Source organism: Danio aesculapii, chromosome 21 (genome assembly GCF_903798145.1).
Source record: "Danio aesculapii chromosome 21, fDanAes4.1, whole genome shotgun sequence".
Lineage (NCBI taxonomy): Eukaryota > Metazoa > Chordata > Actinopteri > Cypriniformes > Danionidae > Danio > Danio aesculapii.
The window spans coordinates 18158164-18178715 of record NC_079455.1 but is presented as its reverse complement, the minus strand read 5'-3'; the positions used below and the strand labels follow the sequence as shown (position 1 = coordinate 18178715).

Genomic DNA, 20552 nt, shown 5'->3' with positions numbered 1-20552 from the left:
CTAACATTAACACTTGCCAAGCACCTAACGAAAAAAAAGCAATGATGAATATATAAATCGCTGTTACTCTTCAGTTGGCAGAGTAACCTTTTATTAATTCTAACACCGCCTAAGAACACAACATGATTTAATGCAATTCTAAAAGAATCTTACTGCAAAAAATGCCTCTCTCACAGAGAGTTTGTGTCAGTTCTAGTTTAAAGAGCTAAAATGTTTCAATCAAAAAGCGTTTTTAGACAAGTCAAATTATTTTTGTTTCCACTTGATTTCTAAAAGAATTCAAAGGTGTTATAAGAAATAAGCGTTTCGGTTAGAACAAGCAAAATACTTGTTTTCAGTTTGAAAAAAAAGATTAATTGTTTACCCCATGTGCCAGATTATTTTCAACTTAAACTCACTTATGACTTAATTTTTCTGTAAACAGCACAATTAGTTTTACAGGTCTAGAAAATGCATCTCGATTTTTAGATATTTGGACTAAAAACAAGACAAAAAGCATTCAAACCCATTCTAGTGTTTTTTTATTGTCTTTATAAAACACCAGTATGTTTAGTTTAGTTAGTCTTTGTAAGTGAAGCGTGTTTGTTGCTTTTAACAAGCATCTGGAACTACAACATGCACAAAACAATAGCAAAACTAATATAAAAAAAGAAGCTTCTCTGCATTTCTTCCAAAACATAGCAATTCATTCAATCTTCTTTGGTCTAGTCTTTGATTTATCAGAGGTTGCCACAGTGGAATGAACAACCAACTATTCCAGCATCAGATGCCTTTCCAGCTTTAACCCAGTACTAGGTAACATCCATACACTCTCGCATTCACACACAATCATACACTTTGTATGATCACAGCCAATTTAGTTTATTCAATTCACTTATACTGCATGTCTTTTAACTTGGGGGGGTAAGATTCAGTTACTGTAGAATGAATGGTTGCCTGCTCATCTTGCACTTTTAGTCTGTACCTTCCAGATGAGTACTAGTGCCGATATAGCACGAGCATACAACACTTTCTAGACATAACCACAAATAATGTGCCACCCCCAGCCTATTCAGTTGAATATATTTCCCTTTTCTCTATCTCTTTTAACTTTTTCTTTTCTTACAATAATTTATTTACACAATAAACCATGCTGCCGTCCTCAACTTTTGGTACTGACCCAAAATGAATGCACATCATATATTGTTTATGCACATCATATAACGTGTTGCACAACATGAGGGTTATACAGTAGTGTGGTTTATTTATTATTATTATTTAATTAATTTTGTACTGTTACTTCTGTTAACTTTCTCAAAAATATGATAAATAAATACATTGTAATACAAATTATATGTATAACTAAATACAGTTACACAGTATTAGAGAGCCTTTATTTGTCTTTTATATGACTAATTAATATTAAATATTAATAATAACACCACAAAGAGGTGTTTTGCCAAATTGACTCTGCTAGTTTAAAATAAATGCATTTAAACACCTGTAAAAAAAAAAAAAAAAAAGATTTAAGGCCGGTAGAATTTTGATTGGTGGTTGTAAAAAATGTTTACATTAACACTGATAATGTTAGTAGTTTATATTAAGAGAAAATAACCGCCATATCATACATTTAGCATTTAAGACAACTAGTGCTGCATTTTGTTTCATGCCACATTATTCTATGACCTATAAGAACAAATTATGGCTGGTCAATTCTCAAGTCACTGATTATTGGCAGTTGTAGTAAAACATTTATTAACCATCTACAAAGTGTGTGTGTCCAAGCGTCTGTTCAGAATTTAAAAGTCATATAATGTATTCCTGAATTTAGCCAAACTATTGCTCCTTTTTGTTTCATGCCACGTATCTCACCCCTGAACTCCAGGCCTCTGAGCTGGAAAGTGACCAGGCCGTTGCCGATCTCAATGATGTGCACAAGAGCATTGAGGTAGTCAGAAGCCAGGATGAAGCAGTCTCCAGTGCTGTAGTTTCCCCAACGGCCCAACAAAAGGTCGCCACACAGAGAGTGCTGCAGAGAGCGCGTCAGATGCTCATAGAAGATAGAGTTCAAGTTGTTATCGTCAGCACCTATCAAACGGAGAGATAAGAAAAGAATTAGAGGACAGCAGATAGATGAAAGCCCTGAACGAATCAGACACAATAGCACGCACCAGGATTGCGGTCCAGCTGTGTGGCCAAACGCGTGTTGGAATGATCTACCCGTTTGGTGCTGAAAAACACAATGTTATTAGATGGTATTCAAGTCAGATCTTCAAAGCTTTTCAGCTAAGACAAACTGTGAATTAGCTAAACAAAAAACGATGCTGACATCTGTGAGAGATTACTAAAGGCTTACTTGTAGTCTCTCTCCCAGAACTTCACAGGACGGGTGTAAGAAGTAACAAAAACTGCGCTGCCCAGGACAGGGTTGAGGGGGGTGGAAAAGAGAGCTGAAAACACAGCTTGCACAAACAGCATGGCTGAATCTGAGAGCGAAATTGAGTTAAGGTGAGACTGCAGGTGAAAAGGTTTAAAACAAACAAACAAAAGTTCTTACCATACTTCCACAATTGTTAAAATAGTTCACATTTTATATATAACAAGTAAATTGTACTTCATTAAATACTGTATGTGCCCATTTGCACAGATTTCTAGCACATGGTTATGAACATTATTATTGTTGTGTTGGTCAAAGTTTTTTACAAAAATATTGGGGACCTCTTTTTAAAATCACATTATCTTTCTAAAGATACTGTAAACAGCCAGAGAACATGTATTTTTTAGTAGAATAATAAGACTTTTTTTTATTTCACAGCCCCAGCATATGCAGTGCAAGTCCTAACTGTACTTAATTTTTTGCTTTCACTTAATATTTACAATATAAATGTCAGTGTGATGATTTTTGAAAGTGTCATTTTCAAAAACAATTATATCAAATTATAAAATTATAAGCATGTAAAACAAAAAAATGCACAAAACATTAGCAAAATGCATTTTTTTTAAATTCTTCCTAAATATATTAATTAATTCATTCATTAATTCATTTTCCTTCTGCTAAGTCTCTGATTTATTGAACCACCAACATTTCCGGCATACGTTTTACGCAGTGTTTGCCCTTCCAGTTGCAACCCATACACTCTCGCATTCACACACACTCATACACTACAGCCAATTTTAGTTTTACCCAATTCACCAATAATCGCATGTCATTGGACTGTGGGGAACACCGGAGCACCCAGAGGAAACCCACGCAAACACGGGGAGAACAACAAACTCCACACAGAAATGCCATCTGGCCCAGCCGGGACTCGTACCAGTGACATTCTTGTTGTGAGACAACAGTGTTAACCACTGAGCCACCGTGCTTGCCCACCAAAATTTATGATAGTAAAAATGTTAAATTACTGGTTTAAAATCTGAAAGCCCCCCCAATTAACATTATTAGTTTAGCAATTTTTTTGTATTATTTTATTATATTATATTTATATTTTCTATTATCAATTTACTCTAATTTTAATTAGCAATTTACAATACCATAAAATACCATATTGTAATACAAATTAAAGGTATAACTAAATACAGTTAAATAGTATTGCAGTGACTTCATATGATTAAATATTATAAAATATAAATTATTAATAATAACACCACAAACTGTTGTAAGATGCCTTTTGCCAATTTGACACAATATAACCACCATATCATAAATTTAGCATTTAAGAAAACTAGTGCTGCATTTTGTTTCAAGCCACCACATTGACCTGTAAAATAATTAAAGGCTGGTAAATTGTCTATCGTTTTAAACAGTCATGTTCATAAAAAATATTTTCTGAAAAATTTATAAAATGTCCATTATTATTTGTCCTATATTATTACTATTAGTATTATATTTAGTTCCTGTACAATTGTACACAAGATTTTCTAGTTTTTTTCCCTTCAGTTTTTGACAGCAGCATGACAATTGTTGAAATAACACCAAAAACAAATTTCATTTCAAATTCATTCTAAACTTTGAAGGCCCCGTGTTTGTTTAAGTACGTTTTAGGCCTTGAATCCATATGCCTGAATTTCAAGTACGTTCAAGAAGCATGGGAACCCTGCTAAGAGTAATAAGATCTGGCAAATTATGCATGAACATTTTGCATTGTAAAAAAACTCAGAATAAAGATATAAAAAAAAAACCCTCTGCTGAACTGGAGAATTATGGCTTGGTGGAGGAAAAAGGCTTATAAAAATATGTATTGTATTTGAAATCCACAACCACAAATGGATAGTGGGGTTAAAACACATCACTTTTTTTGTTGATGTTTTCTTTCCAAGCCCAAAACCTCAGAATTGAGGTGTATAAAAACTGTATTTTTCCATTTGAAGCATATCACCATAAAACACTGTACTCTGAGAAATAATATTCCCCAGAGCAAAAAGACTCTGAAAATAAAAGCGATATGAGGACGAACAAAACTCAAACTCGGTTATGGACCAAATAATTGAACCAAGTGAGAATAAACGAGCTGAGAAGGAACATGTCAATTACGACCAAGAACAAAACCATTGGAGCAGCTGCAGCTCCCACCAGGCTCATATTCAAAACTTGAGGTAAATTTATGAGATCAGCAGTCATGTCTGGGTAAGTAATGCGGTAAAGGATACGGGGAACGGCGAATGGTTGAGCGAAGGCGTGGAAAGCAGAACCCCATGTGATTTGCCAAGGCGCAATGTAGGTCAGCACAAAACGCAGCTTATACAGCAGATCCCACAGCTGCTCACACACAGGAGAGATGACAGCAACATCAGTCTTCAGATGCTGTTTTACACGGCTACACTCCATCAGGAGCACAGGTTACACAGTAAATTCAGTATGTGCACATTACAGAAATTCTTCCTCGCTTCCTGAAGAAAACATCTAACTGATTTTGACGTCTAGAAGTAAGAAATATACTAAGATAATTTTCAATTAGCTAGTGAAGATAACGAGCATTTAATAATAAGAATGGAGAAAACTTTAAAAGAAATGGAGGCCAGTAGGGATGCAACGGTTCTCGGTTAAAAAAAATAAATAAAAAAACACATCGCCTCGTTGTCCTCCCATGATTCAGTGCGCCCTGTGATCCGCAGTTCAGAATATGCATTATTAAAATTTGCTAATAATGTTAATAAAACAAGCATTGCACGTGCAAAGACTTGTCCAATCACCTCTTAGTATGTAAATCTGTTGACATCACGTGTCGGTGTGTGTGTGTGTGGCGTTTCTGTGTGTTTCAGCATGGCAAGTGAAGAAGATATAACGTAGATGCGCAGGCGAGGCCAAATCACAGCACATTGCTGTCAGCGTTTCAACAGACACTCAATGTAAATTCAGACAGATGTAAAAACAGAACGAATGTTGTTGCAAAGATAGCTTGGATCAGTGGTCACTAACAGGTGAATCGAGGTGCATGTCCAGACGCAGAAGCATACAGCAGGTCTGTTACATTAGTTTCGCTCCTGCTGGGTGATCTTCCGCACCCAATCACTCTCACTATTCACTCCGTTTACCCGCTGTCTGCTTAGAATAGTTTTCTTCTTGACTGAGTGTTCCCACTGAATTAAAAGAGAAAAGCCGAACGCTCTCTCAGTTTTATTCACTACGATGGTGCTGATAAGTGAAACGGAGCTCTCTGGAATCATAAAATCATACAGAAATCATAAATAAAAATGTGCTGTTGCCTTAGTAAGGCAAGCATAATGTAAACAGAAGTAATCAATACTTTTAAAGTGCTTAATTCTTAAGATGCACTGACATAATTATTATCTGCTTCGTTGGTTGAGATGTTGAGTCGAGATGTAAAATAGGAAAAAAAATGGAAATTTGAGCCTTTTCTCTTTATTTTTCTTAAGCATTTTATTTGAACAATTTTCAAAATGCCCTTTTTTATTTATTTAATGAGAGATCATGCAAATCAACAGTCATATGTGTGAAGCTGTTGCATTGTTAGGTGTTTGTTAACAAATAAATGTTTATTGTTCTTTTAATTGTTCTGTAGGCATTTTTTTCTAAGCATAGCACAAACCGCATCGTACGGAAATCGTGACCCTAAAACCATAATACATACCGAACCGAGAGTAGATTGAAACGTTGCACCCCAAGTGGCAAGTGACATAATAAACATAATCTGAATTACACATTTATGAATATTAATATGAAATTTCAACAATTTTCTTTTTTCAAATATAAAAAATGTAATAAACTCAGACTTAATTTGACCAGGTACAAGATAGGCATCTCGTAAATGTCTTTTCAGTCCAGATAAATTAATTATTGTGCAAAGCAATTGTTGGTGCAGTGTGAACATTCAAAATACAATGGCCAATTTGTTTATTGTTGTCTGTCTGTGGGGTGTGAAATGGCATTAAGATTTTCTTTATTATTATGCCAAAATTATTTATAGAATTATTATTTTTTTTATTTAGCAAGGGTGCATTTTATTGATTGAAAGTGACATTAAACATTCATGAAGTAACAAAATGCGTATTTAAAATAAATGTTTTGTTTCATGGCCATCAAATCATCCTGTAAGCTTGCTTTCTGAAGGATCACTTTAAAAATTAAATATTTTATAATATTTCTGTTTTATATATGTTTGATGAAAGAATTGTTACTACTTTTTTCTTTACTAATCTCATACTTTTGAACATTAGTGTATATATATAAAGTTTCAAGTTCAAGTTGCTTTATTGGCATGACATTCAATACAGTATTGCCAAAGCACTTCAAGTATGTAGTATACTAAAATCATTAAATATTAAAAATTATAATAATACAGTGTATAAGACATAAATGATAAAAAAAAACAACAACAAACAAACAGATAATATATTTGATAAATATAACAATTATAATAATAAAAAGTGTAGATTATTTAAATAAGATACATGAATTTACATTACATTAACCATTTCTTATTGTGTGTAGGGTGTATACATATTTTGCAGCTAGTCTATATATATATATATATATATATATATATATATATATATATATATATATATATATATATATATATATATATATATATATATATATATATATATATATATATATATATATATATATATATATATAGTCTAAATAAACAAGGAAATGGCCATGTAAAACTACATTATGGTTAAAGAGAGAGAGAGAGAATTATTTTTAATTATTTCAATACCTTATTAACTTGTTTATTGTGACAATGTATATGAATAATCATATATGTATAAGTGTTTGTGTGTGTGTATATATATATATATATATATATATATATATATATATATATATATATATATATATATATATATATATATATATATATATATATATATATATATATATATATATATATATATATATATGCATGTATGAATTCGACTTTGAGAAAGAGAGAGGAAAAAAAAAACTAGACTCCTAAAGAACAGATGATATGTAAACAGTGTGGAAGAAATCAAATAGAGGATGAGACACACTTACTTCTGTTCTGCCCCAAATACACCAAAACTAGAAATATTTTCCCCCAATTTGAAACATTAAATTTTTTTTTATTTAAATGACTCTGAAAACTTTACCATGTCCTCGGAGAGGATAAATTGATGTATAAACTAGCTGCAAAATATGCATACAGCCTACACACCATAAAAATGGTTAATGTACATTCTTGTAACTTTATAAATGCTTTGCCAATACATTTGTAACATTTGTCAGGCCAATAAAGCAATTATTGATTTGAATTGAGAGAGAGAGAGAGAGAGAGAGAGAGAGAGAGAGAGAGAGAGAGAGAGAGAGAGAGAGAGAGAGAGAGAGAGAGAGAGAGAGAGAGAGAGAGCGAGAGAGCGAGAGAGAGAGAGAGAAAATGTGACAGTGGATGTGTTAAAAATGTTGAATATTGACATATGCACAGACCTTGCTGAAGAGGATGGACATGCAGTAGTAGTCGACAAGGAAGGTCTGTGAAAAGCGCGGGTAGTCGAACTGAAAGAAGAGGGCGGTGAAGCACAGAGTGACGTACTGGTGAGACGGGACACAGAATGATGAACGAAGCAGCTTCATCCCAGCCACTGAGATAAACAGAGCACGGCCACTAAAAAAAAAAAACAGATAAAAGATATCATCATTATCCAAGTCTGAAAACCTGAGATTTAATATCCCAAACAAAAGTGCAACATCAGCTAGTGTTGAGCTTTACACTAGGGCACAGAAAAATCTAGAGATTTCTGGATGTTCATGTTCTTACTAGGCTCCAGGTTTGTCAGGGTTTTGGCTGACAGTGTGAGCTTCAGTGGTGAGGGAATTAAGCACTACAGCCGGGTAGATGAAATACTTCTCCACACACTGCAGCCAAGCGTACAGCTTCTCAAACCACATGAGCTGAGCAGCATCTGAGACAGAGAAAGATCAGTCCGTCGCACTTGTTCAGACTTAATTTGTGAGTGTAGGTTTGACTGCTCACCTCGGACCTCAAACTGGCTGTATTCTCGAGAGCGCAACACAGGGTGGGCCAAGCAGAACCAGGGAAGCTGTTTGCGGAGCTGAGGCAGGAGGTAATGCGTGAAAAACCCCACCACCCCAGCCAAAATGTACAGGACGAAACTGAGAGCAGGCTGAAATGGTGTGAAGAAACCACCGATTAAAACCAATGCAATAATTAATAAAAACTTGTTTAAAAAAAAAAAAACAGGAGCAGAATTAACACATTTACTACAATTAACCAGATTTCCCTCTTCTATCCACAAGGATAGAAATGATGTTCAATACTTTAAAGGAACACTGCACTTTTTTCGATAATAGGCTTATTTCACAAGCCACCTAAAATTAAACGGTTGAGTTTTACCAATGTTTAAAACACATTTAGCCATTCTTTGTGTCCAGTGGGAGAACTTTTAGCTTAGCTAAGCATAGATGATTAAATTAGATTAGACCATTAGCATCTCACTCAAAAATGACCAAAGGATTTAGATAATTTTCTTATTTAAGGCTTCACTCTACTTCAGTTAAATTCTGCTGTAGGACTGACTGAAATTGAAATGTTGCTATTTTCTTTGAAATATACTCTTATTCTGGTGTAATAATTAAGGAATTTTGCTGTCAGACCAAACGCAATATTATTCAGCGGCTGGCGACATGGCACGGCAACAGAGTTTCTTGATTATTATGACAGAATAAGGGTGCACTCACACTATGCTATCCGAACACTGCCCAGGTGCTTTTCCCGGTTTGTTTGACAAGTGTGAGTGCTCCGAATCAGACCCAGGTGCGGTTCAGTGGCTCTAACCCGCTTGGAAGAGGTGTACCAAAGCATGGTTCGGTTGAGTTTCGGTACGCTTGTGAGTGCAAAGTGTGCCTGAGACTGAAACCGAAGACACAATGCATCCCTAACGACTAAAACGATATAACTAAAGCAATCTCCACTGTGCTGAGCGAGAGCACTTCTCTTCCTGTTAAACTGATAAGGCGCATCAATGACATAAGCGTGCTCAGGTTCAGAAGGCAAAATTCAGTGTGAGAGCAGGCCATCTGGGGAGGGGGGGATGGGGGGGGGGGGCAATCACGCTCAGCACGGTTGAAGGCAACTGTACCTAGTGTAAGCACGCCCTAAGACTATAGTACCTATAGCCCCAATAGGCTATTTGTGTGCTAAAAACCTGATTGAATGCATTTATCTGGATTAAGTTAGTTTACCTGTACCACTCACTTTTCCAATATCTTTACAGAAACGTTATTGTGAATGTTTAACTTAACCTGAATATCATTATTACTCTGTATCCACTTTAATGCGATAAAAGCAGTCCATTGTGTATGCAGTGGTTAACTTGTAAGTGTTTTATTAAGCTTCATATCAACCTTGAAAATAGCAACTTTTATTTTACATTGATCTTAGTACACAATGCAACTACAGAGGAATCAAAGTTCAACTACATAGGAAAATCCCCAAACATCTTTACTCTTTTGAGCGAGATGCTAACGGTCTAATTCAATTCAATGATCTAAGCTAAGCTCAAAGTGCTCCCGTTAGACCCAGAGATCAGCTTTATAGATTCAAAAATTATCAAATTCCATCTTTTAACTCTAGGGGACTTGTAAAATGAGCCCATTTAAAAAAAGTGGGGTGTTTCTTTAATGAGGACTAGTTCTCCAACAGCATCACACAATTAGACTATTAACAAACTCAATATAACGTTCTCAGTGGTCGACTGACCTGCAGAGCAATAAAGACGGTGCTGGCACTAATGGCGAAGGTGATAATGGCCATAAGAGGACACATGACCAGGTCTGAGTGAAGAGTCTCTTTCTACAGAGTCAGAGAGAAGGGAGCCATTTAAAAACCATTAGAACACCCATTTAGCAAAAGATAAATGCGGACAGAGAGTGCTTTTACCACAGAATTGCGCAATTTCTCTGGGAGAGGGTCTTTAATTTCTAATGGGGGCTCTTCTGGTGTTCGGCTCTCCAGTTCTGGAAAGAACTTAGAGCGAACTAGAGACCTGGATAAAAAAAAAAACAATCAAAAACATGTTAGATGTTAATCAAAGAGATGTTGATGTTGTAATATTATTGGAAAGTAGACTTTATGTGGTGACACTAACCAGAGGATAGTCGGGTCGCTGCTCTGCCTGCTCAGATGATAAGACAAGGCCAGGAGGAGGCCACAGAACACAGAGAACAGCACTGGGACATGTGCCTCTCCCCATGGAGCCTACACACATATAGAATGAGTAAAGGAAGCAATAATAAACATAGTTCCATTGTAAAAGAGACTAACAGCATCTCACTTACATTGATGGCACCAAGGCAAAATCCATAAACTAGAGCTGCCACCAGCAAACTGCGCAACAGACTGTAGACTGAAGACAGCGGGCTTGTGGTTGCTGAAACATACAAAAATGTTCATAAATGTCAAGATCTCATACTTATAAGTGGGAAAGTAATATCAGTATGTCTATCAGCACCATAGTTTAATCAGTCAAGCAGGGTCCATATAGCTAGAGGAAAAGTTAACATGAACTACCAGTAGTAAAAAAAATAGTAGTCAACATTTGAAGTGGATCAAAAACTTTTATCAAAGTAGTCCTAGAACAAATATGTGTATTGAACAATACCAATATTTTTATAATAATTATTTATTAATTACAATACATATTGTTCATTGTCAATACTTTAACATTAATTGATGGGACCTTACAGTAAAGTGTCACCAAGATGCCATTACAAAGCATATCATCTCACCAGTTCCACCAAAAATGTGCATGTCCACCTGTTCCAGCAAACACATGAGGAACGTGTTGACCTGAGGTAGAAGCCCAAACAGGAATATCATGGGAAAACAGAGGGTGAACACTGCAGAGAAAAACAAAAGGTATAATTACATTACGCAACTCTACTTGATTAACAAGTGTTGAATAGCACATGTTTTGAGTGATAGTGAGCAAACCTATGAGCATGTCTCTAGCGCAGAGCAGAAAGTGTGCAGAAAAGAAGGTGACCCCATAGAGGGTGAAAGGCCGCAAACTGTCCGAGTGGCCAATCAGGTCAAACACCCAGATCAGCACACAGCATAGACAGAAATACACTGGCCGGCTGTACACAATGATCCAGTTATGGCCCTGCAAACACCAATTGATTTATGAAGGATTGCTGACATGACGGTTTTGGGCTGAGAGTCCAAGAAAACACAAATGTACTCACATGCATTGGAGATGCTGCATCAGGCTGCACACTCTGAAATGGACAAGCAAAAAATATATAAATAATAAGAATGATCAAGAGATGCCAACAAACAATGTCAAAACGAATTCTCAAAATTCTCTCACTGACCTTTAACAAAGAGTACTGACAGCTGGCAATGACTAGGCAGAACTGAAAGACCCAGATATCCCTAAAGAAGCCCTGGAGAAGCATCAGAAAGCCAAGGAATGCAACTAAGCTGGCCAAAACCACTGCAAATACATTCTCTCCAACACGTCGGTTCCTGTCCAGTAAAGCTAGCAATGCTAGCCTGTCATAACGAACTCTTAGCCACTTCCCTGGCAGCACCCAGAAACGGTAATACTGTTTAGGCTTGGCCTTTTCCTCAATCATCAACGTGTTCTCTTGGGATTCATGAGGAGACTCGTGATCTAAGTCAAACTACAAAACGAAAACCATTAATACACTTAACATGAAAATAGCTGAATGTGTTTGGGTGATTTTGAAGAGTTTAGTCTCACCTCTGGCATATCCAATGGCAGCCTGCGAACCTGCATACCCTGGAGGACCACTGGTCTGGGCTGCAGCATGGACAGCACTGGCGCCACCTCTTGGACATCAGTGGATGTAAAGCTGGAGGATTGTGACTGTCGCTCTCGCTCCCTGAGGAAATGAAAAGTTGACTAACAATGGGCAAATGCTGAGTATTACTCCAACTGTAAAAAATTTAACACTTACTGGACTGGGTCCTCATATCCTCCACCAGCAGGCCCAAAAGTATAAGACCTCTTTACCCCTAAAATTAGATAATTTATATTAAACAAAACAATAACTAAACAAGAAGTTCGCATTACAAAAAAAACAATATAGCACAAGTGATTATTTACCGCTCTCATCAAAAAAGTAGTGTACAGCTCCCTCTGAGGTGTCATCAAAGGTGGAAGCCTCGTGAACTCCACTACGAGGTAGTAGGAGCAGAGAGGAGGCAGCAAAGTGCAGAGCAGAGGGGAGCGTTCGTGTGCGAGAGTGAGAGGAAGTGCGGACTCTCTGGAGGTCCTGAAGACTAGGAGGAGAGCCCATGGCGGAAGGGGGTGGGGTGGGGTTACTACCAGCATTGTGTCGCCTTCGAATGGCCTGAGTCCTCTTTACACTGCTAACAGAGTCATGCTTGCTTCCGTCCTCTGGGGCTACACAGGCAAAAAAGTAGAACAAGCAAATCATCAAGGTTAGGAATTTTTCAGCATGAGTATTATGGTGAATATAACATGGTATGATGAAGGTCTAACAACAACAAAAAAAACATTCTACAGCAGAATCGCATGAATTAAAACAATTACAAAAATACTGAGAATCTGTTCCACCCTCACCTCCTCCTACTGCTCCCTCTTCCAGCAGCTCTCCTGCCCTCCAGCCCGTCTGGTTCCCAGCCCAGGAGCCACCAAGTGAGTCAAGCCTATGGTGTGCCCTGGAAAAGCCCTCTGAGTGCATTGTTCGAGCCTCCAGGTCTGATTTAGAGATGGTGAGTGGACGTGGGGCAGGAGTGGAAGAAGGGGGTAAGGGTAACATAGTAGATGCAAGAGTTCCTGTGTTGTTGGAACCTCCACCAGCACCATCCATGCTGAGCACTCTGGCATGAGTCTTGGCACTAGCTGTACTGGCTGAGCGCTGAGCACTGCGAGCATGGGAGGGTCCTACTGTGTCAGGCTCCTCTCCTTCTCCAGGGCTTGGCAGCTGAGGGGGGCCAGGTTGAGAAGAGATGCCAGCATTGGCCAGATCGGGAGAGTAGCAGGAGGTAGAGGAGCTTGAGTCATCATCTTCATCATCGTCTTCATCGTCAGAGCTGAAGTGACGTTGGGATCCCAGGCTAGATCCTGCACTCATGTCGCTGCCATCATCTTCATCGCTGGAGTCCTCAAACAAGCTCTCGCTGTAGGCTTTGGCACCCAGCCGACTGCGTACAGGGATGTAGTCTCTGTGTTGGCCACGGTTGTGATGCCGGCGGTAGGAGCCACAGTCAAAACTGCTACTGCCAGCAGCACCGCGTTTGCGGGGAGCTTTCCTGCGACCCGGCCGGTGACCTACACTGCCCCCGGCTCGTAGCAGCTTCAGATCTTTCGGTCGCACCACTTGCTGCTGCGTTTGTAGAGAGGGAGGCTCGGCTAGGAGGTAGGACGGGGCAGAGACTGGCAGAGCAGGCTCTGAGCAGACCAAGCCCAGTGCCAAACCTGATGGTACAGAGCTGGCCTGGCGTGGAGGAGGAAGAGGGGGAATAGGGATGCCACTGTCAAGATCGCAGGTCTCAGAGGGCCCACTGCTAGATGGTGAAGAGTCCTGCAATGAGGGCTGTGCAATGTCTGTAGGCAAAGGGGGAAGATCCTCCCCCTCCACTAGAGTTCTGTCCAGGCCCTGCCCAGATGAAAGCTCTTTGGAGGGTGAGCGTAGCAGCACGCTGTCTGACAGGTCATCTGTGTCACTTCCACCCAGCAGCACATCTTCAGGCTGCTGATAGGGGTCTTTACCCTGAGGCAAAGCTGCAGAAGGAGCATTCGACATGGGTTTATGTGTTTGGCCCAGTGAGGGGCTCTCAAGCTGGGTTGAGTCTGTTTTCTCGCTCCGGTAGCTACTAACCGTACTGAGAGTCTCTCTATCTGTGGTTGCTCCACCTCCGCTAAAGCAGCTGTCAGTAGAGCCTGCAGCTAATGCCACCCCGGTGCGGCTGCCTGGGTGCTCAGCACCAGGGGCAAAAGTGACTGGATCCAGGCCTAAACCCAACAAGTTCTCACTCAGTTCCTCACTCAAGCTACTCTTGATGAGTGGGCTGAGAGGAGCATCTCCCAGGCTCTCAGATTCTGCCGAAGGTCCCAGGGGAGAGTAGCCTCCTAAACCCTCCACCCCAGGGCTCTGTTGAGATAACTGATCTGCACCCCCATTGTCCACTAGGTCCTTCTCATCTCCATCTTCCTGGCTGGAAGGGGATGGTGGGATGGAAGGACAGTTTGTTGGGTGTAGATTACTGAAGCCTCCTGACATTACATCCCTTACACCAATTAGCCCTCTGTAATCCCCAGCCAAGCAGGATGGTGCTAGAACTGCAATGACAAAAAGCTTCCAATTAATGCTGAGCACAGTAGACTTCTAGATGTATATGCTGCAAAATTGGTACTAGTTCAAATCTGTAATTTATTCAAGTCAATATTATCAATTCAATTTTAACCTTGGGAATATTTAAGAATAAACATTAATTTTTATACTTTTGAATAAAAACTAGTTTTTTTATTTGATTATAACAGACACAATATTTAATCAAATTAAGTTGCTCATAGAAGTACAGTCTTACTCTTACATCTCTTACAACATCTTTTTTAGTTTTAATTGACAGTTTGTTGTATTGTGACTCAACTCAGAGCTGGCTGGTTTAGCTGGTAAGGCAAAAATTTGGTTCCATCCATTAGTTTTGATTTAATTTTCTGTTGTTGACATTTAATATAAAAATGAATGTTTGTATGTTGTAATAGTGTTTAATAGTTTAATAGTGTTTGTAGTCAATTTGCTTTTACAGGTTTTTACAGGTACTTTGGCCAGCTTCAGATTTTCCTTATATGTTAAACTGGTCCAAAAAATGTTAAAAATGTAAATGCATAAATCAATCGTTTTATTAGAGATTGCTGGAAGTATCAGGGGTTAAAGTAAAAAAAATCCTGAACCTGAACCTTTTTTTGGGGCGGAGGTAGAAACTCCACAGAAGGACGCCTTATTTCAAATATTGACAATAATAACAAAATAAAGTAACAAAAATAAAGTAACAAGAGCTTAAAGTGCTTAAAAAACTGGTAAACTGAGACAGACTCTTCAATGATTATGCTTTGCAGCATTTATTTAAAAGTACTGTCAAATAAAGTGTTTTCTTCTAAACAATAACAAGAGCTTAAAGTGCTTAAATAACAAGTGCTCAAAGTGCTAAAGAACTGAACTGCTAAACTGAAGATTAGAAGTGAAATCAAGGCCATTATCACTTATTTTTTCTTTTTTTCTGGGTTGTAAGCAAAGTCCTGCAAACTCTGTCTTTTTAAGACATTTGGACCAGAAGATGGAGCTGATACAGTGGAGGAGGCTGAGGGTCTGCTGTTTGTCCAATCATGTTTTTTTCTTCAGTCAAATAAAATATCAGGCTACCTCAAATCAATCGCTCCACAGGAAATATGCATTTAATTAATGCTCCGCTGTTATTATTTTTTCACAAAACCTTTGTCAAATTTTAATAAAAGTCATTAGATTAAAGAGTATGTCTTATGATTATAACTTATTTCCTCCCTCTCACTCGCAGTTCATGTGTGTGCACGCTGTGTGTGATGAAAAAAAATGACAATGAAAGTGTTGACTTTTTGTATAGCAATTTTTTGTTTACATATGATATTGCATTAATCATATGCAATATCAAACGAATATTTATTCATTAAAAAAGCAACAATAACCACAAAAATGTACCCTTTGAACCTCCGGGATCTTCAAGCTGTGGTAAAAACTCCTGAGGAAAAGAAAAAGAGAGTCAGAGTAAATTCCCAAGAAATAAAGACTTTTTTGATTTTTGGCATTAAGAATCTCCTTACCGACACCTGGTTCAGTCCAAACAGTGAATGCTGGGAACTGCAACGTACAGGAGGGGTAGAGTTCACCTTTCGGAACACTGTCATTTCCACACCGACACCACTGTCCCTGTAGGCACAGGCATGCCAACATGAGCTCAAATTGACTACAGTGGAGTAACTGCTCAACACCTCAACAGCTGTTCACAACAACAAATCCCCAAAGAACATCTGAACGTCTCAAGTCTGTCACTGGCTGACTTGAGAAAGAAAAATGACAACACAAAATTTTGACAGTGTAGTAAGGGAGATGCACAGCACCTGTGCTGGCTTCCATCATGAGCGCCAGAGCCTTCCTCTCCTTCTTCCACTCTGTTTGGGTCTGTGGTGAATGAGGCCTGCCTCTTCTCCACAATCTCACCCAGGTCAAACATGGTGTGTAGTCGGAAGTTCACCGCTTTTATGGCCGTGAAGAAGACTGCTACCACAGCACAGTACACGCCAGCCACCACTAAACTGGCAGGAAGGGCCTAAGAGGAAAAAAACATGGGAAAATCACATTAATGCGGCGCAAAATGTACCTCAATTTTGTTTTAGACACTGCTTATGCAGAACATAACGGACTTGTGCAATCAATCTGATTTCAAAATGTGCTCCATAGCAGTACGCAAAATACAACATACCTAATATGAAATATTTGTTTATTGGGTTATTTATGCTATCCACATATAAATCTAGAGAAACTTAAAACATAGTTAAACCAACAGACATGCCTGTCTTACATCATTTTATATGAAAAAAAGACAGGAGAAAAAACACATTTAGATACAAACTGATCTAGTGTTTTTCTAACTGACAATTTTTTAAATTTCATTTAGAGGACTGAAAATAACACCATACAATTGTTCTCTTATGACTTTTAAAACAGAAATTCTAAGTTAAAAATGTAACATTTGTGGCAAGCTGGAGGTTCAACTAATAGTGAAAGCACAAGTCACTAATGATGTCATAAAATTTCATGTTTATCCACATGCTTTGCTGTGTTATCACCAACTAGTTGCCACACACACACAGAAAAAAAAACAATTGACAGAGGAATGTCTTCCTGAAGTCTGATCTCCTTTTAAACACTGTTTCTTGTATAGGCGCTCAATAAGATTGACTGTTCTTGTAAGACACATCTACTAATATCCTGTTAAACATTAACATGCCTTAAAAAGGCACATCAAAAAGATACATAATATCATGCAAAAAGTCTGGGGTCTTTCAATGGAGTCTCAACTCACAAAGACTACTTATTTGATAAGAAAAATAAAGTCTAGAAACTTTAACAAAAAAACAGCTAAAAAAATTCACAAGTAATTATAAATACACATCAAGTAATATCTAAATTGCTTGCCATTTTTCAAGGTTTTTTTGTCAAATGTGGCTAGACATTTTTGCATTTGCAACTACTGTACAATTACAGTGTACAATGTGAAACCATAATTCAAAATCAATGACCGCGCTGTCACTTCTACTGAGAAATCACTCTAATAAGATATGTTGCTTAATCAACATTTCAACACATAATTTAATATTGAAACCTTGTATTGTTATAAACATATTGCTATTTTGAGGCAATTTCTACTTATTAAAAAGAAGAAACCTTTTAAAGAAAAACTGACACCAAACATTTAAACAGTAGTGCCAATGTTTAAACTCTGATTATTTAAAAAGGCCTGACACTATCTTTGATATGCACTGATGTCACTCATTAATAAAAACATAATTATTGGAGCAATTCCAGCGTTACAGATGTGACATTTTCAGTAAAAACTCAATACATAAATTCTCATAGAATGCGTGTTAACACTATATAAAATTTTTTGTTTATATTTCCCAAAACAACTAACCACAGAGTTTTGGGATCAGAAAAATATCATACTGTAAACATTGTTTTAGATTTTAAATGAGGATAAGCAGCATGCGTTATGGATGCGACTAAAAAAGTCATACTCTGTAGAAATGCTGAGAATTAAATTGCACAAGCCCAAAAAACAATGCTAATCAAAAGATAAGAGTTGGTTCTCTATTGATCAAAAATGATTGATGTTATTTTATTTGACATTTTTGAGGGAAAAAGCTTTGTTATGGATGTGAAACCTCTCCGTTATGGATGTGACATGTGAAATTAGCACTTGTGCAACTTTGGTGATTCAAATATATTTGCTTAATACAATTGACAGAGACATTTTTGAGTATTTTTACAGTAATGTAAAATACAAGCCTACAAAAAACACTTTGAAAGGGTTTCACTATTTTGGTGAAAACTTAATTTTTTTCATGGCAAGGTTGATATTTGCATAGAATTGCTCATTAGTAAATAAAATCAGTCCACAACAATAGTTGTCATGTAACTTGAATTGAATTAAATTCTTGATTCTCAAATCCTAATTTGTTTAAATGAATATTTAATATAAATGTTTATTTGTAAAAAAAACAACAACTGTGAATATCACTTTGCAAATGGTGACTTAATAAATAGAATTTAGGAGTCACAGACCTGGTATATTAAAATAAAACCCACGTCTCTATTGAAAACCATTCAATGAGTAGTCAGAATGCAGAATGTAAAACATGGAAAGTAGACCATTTAATGGCTTTTCAGCATAGATGATGGAAAAACACACACACACACACACACACACACACGCACACACACACACGCACACACACACACGCACACACACACACACACACACACACACACACACACACACACACACACACACACACACACACACACACACACACACACACACACACACTTAGAAAAATGTCTACTCAGCTCTATTTTCAAGAGAAAATCTGCAGCTAGTAAGAAAGTTTACTTGCTCATGCTCCTGAATTACATTAATATTACATACATTGCATTATATAATCTTTACCTGAGGCAAAGCTGCAAAAACTCACCATGTACAGAAGAAATGGGAAGGCCAAGAGGAATATCCAGAGGTAGAGATGAAAGCAGTTTGAGAAGGTACTCTGATGAGGGTCCACGTACCATCCACCGGTCAGAGAGGCCCACACTCCCTGCCGCAATATCTGAAGAGCCTGAGAGCCCATCTTATCGCTTCTGGATGAGACAACCCAGAGTTCTCCAAGTTCCCCTGTCAAACTTTCTAGTGCGTTACTTCCATCTGGAACCTCGGGGATGGACTTTCTCAGACTGGAAACAATGAAAAGACTGTCCAAAGAAAAAATTTAGCAGAGCGCAAAACAATCACGAACAACTTCAGGCCTTTGTTTTTTCAGTATCAACTGTTTGTTTGCATGCTGCTCCAGCAGTCCCTTGTTTGTAGTGCAGTTCATCAAGAGTTTTTGGCACAACTGTGACCCAAGGGCTACATGAAAACAGTCATCCTGAGGAATCATCAAAACTGCTTGGTTTGGTTTCTTTACGACTTTCCAGCACTTTACGCAAACACAATTCCATAAATAAATCAGTTGTTCTGATGACATATTTAAGATCAACAGGCTATTTAGTATACCGTCATTTTAACCCATCTGTGGCATGAAACTAAGGCATTTGTCTGAAATCAGGTTTCATTTTCAACTAACTTTAGAGATATGTATAAAGTCACTGGACAACTGCACAAGCTTTTATAAGATTATAGGCAAAGACAGGCAGTTGTAATGTCTCCATTGGCGCTCTATGCTTCTGTATTTACTGTAAATATGGTTTACAGCTTCAGAGACCTGAGAATTCAATTTCTAACTTGGTTATCTGTAAACCTTCCCCGTTCCCTAAATAGAGATATGTGGATATGACACGGTTTAGAGTTTTAAATCTGAACTATTTAACCTACTGCCATCTCGTCCAGGCCTAAACAGCCATACTATTCTTCTCAACTTCCCCTGTATGGCAGTGGCCAACCTCTACAGTTTGAGGAGAAAAATCACAGAGCATCCTCAAGAAGCAATAGTCATTTTAATGAAAGAAAGCAAACGTCTCAGACCGATTTGGCTTTAATCCAAAACAACTTCATCTAATGTTAGCATGTGCATGTGAGCTTGCTTAAAGCAGCTTTGACAATATACAGAGTCTAAATTAAGACAGTAGAGAGATAAATGTCCAGCAAATGCTCTAACAGCACAACGTTACTAGGGAGCGAATATTTTAGAACTGTAAACAAACCGTGTAGTAACAAACAGCGCTAACGGTGACAGCTGAACGACTAAATTTTAGCCAGAATCAACTGTTAAACCAATCAAAAGGGACGCGACAATTATCCTAACTCTATTTTATCAGT

The 20552-nt window shown here is 37.7% G+C and overlaps 1 protein-coding gene across 1 annotated transcript in view; it reads right to left on the bottom strand.

The window, feature by feature from the left end:
- LOC130214354 (pecanex-like protein 3) overlaps positions 1–20552 on the bottom strand; it is a 37597-nt gene that overhangs the window by 16589 nt on the left and 456 nt on the right. Inside the window, exons 1-23 of the mRNA XM_056446006.1 lie at positions 19213–20552; positions 16579–16787; positions 16282–16387; positions 16160–16199; positions 13042–14763; positions 12562–12861; positions 12413–12470; positions 12196–12337; positions 11804–12115; positions 11675–11707; positions 11421–11592; positions 11216–11326; positions 10766–10857; positions 10576–10685; positions 10368–10473; positions 10188–10280; positions 8442–8592; positions 8226–8370; positions 7895–8072; positions 4630–4738; positions 2336–2465; positions 2151–2209; positions 1852–2067 (exon numbers count right to left, since the gene is read on the bottom strand). The exon at positions 19213–20552 is cut by the window's right edge and continues 456 nt beyond it. Coding sequence (XP_056301981.1) covers positions 1852–2067; positions 2151–2209; positions 2336–2465; positions 4630–4738; positions 7895–8072; positions 8226–8370; positions 8442–8592; positions 10188–10280; positions 10368–10473; positions 10576–10685; positions 10766–10857; positions 11216–11326; positions 11421–11592; positions 11675–11707; positions 11804–12115; positions 12196–12337; positions 12413–12470; positions 12562–12861; positions 13042–14763; positions 16160–16199; positions 16282–16387; positions 16579–16787; positions 19213–19365 — 4747 coding nt within the window. The 5' untranslated portion in view covers positions 19366–20552. The remainder of the gene's footprint in view (positions 1–1851; positions 2068–2150; positions 2210–2335; positions 2466–4629; positions 4739–7894; positions 8073–8225; positions 8371–8441; positions 8593–10187; positions 10281–10367; positions 10474–10575; positions 10686–10765; positions 10858–11215; positions 11327–11420; positions 11593–11674; positions 11708–11803; positions 12116–12195; positions 12338–12412; positions 12471–12561; positions 12862–13041; positions 14764–16159; positions 16200–16281; positions 16388–16578; positions 16788–19212) is intronic.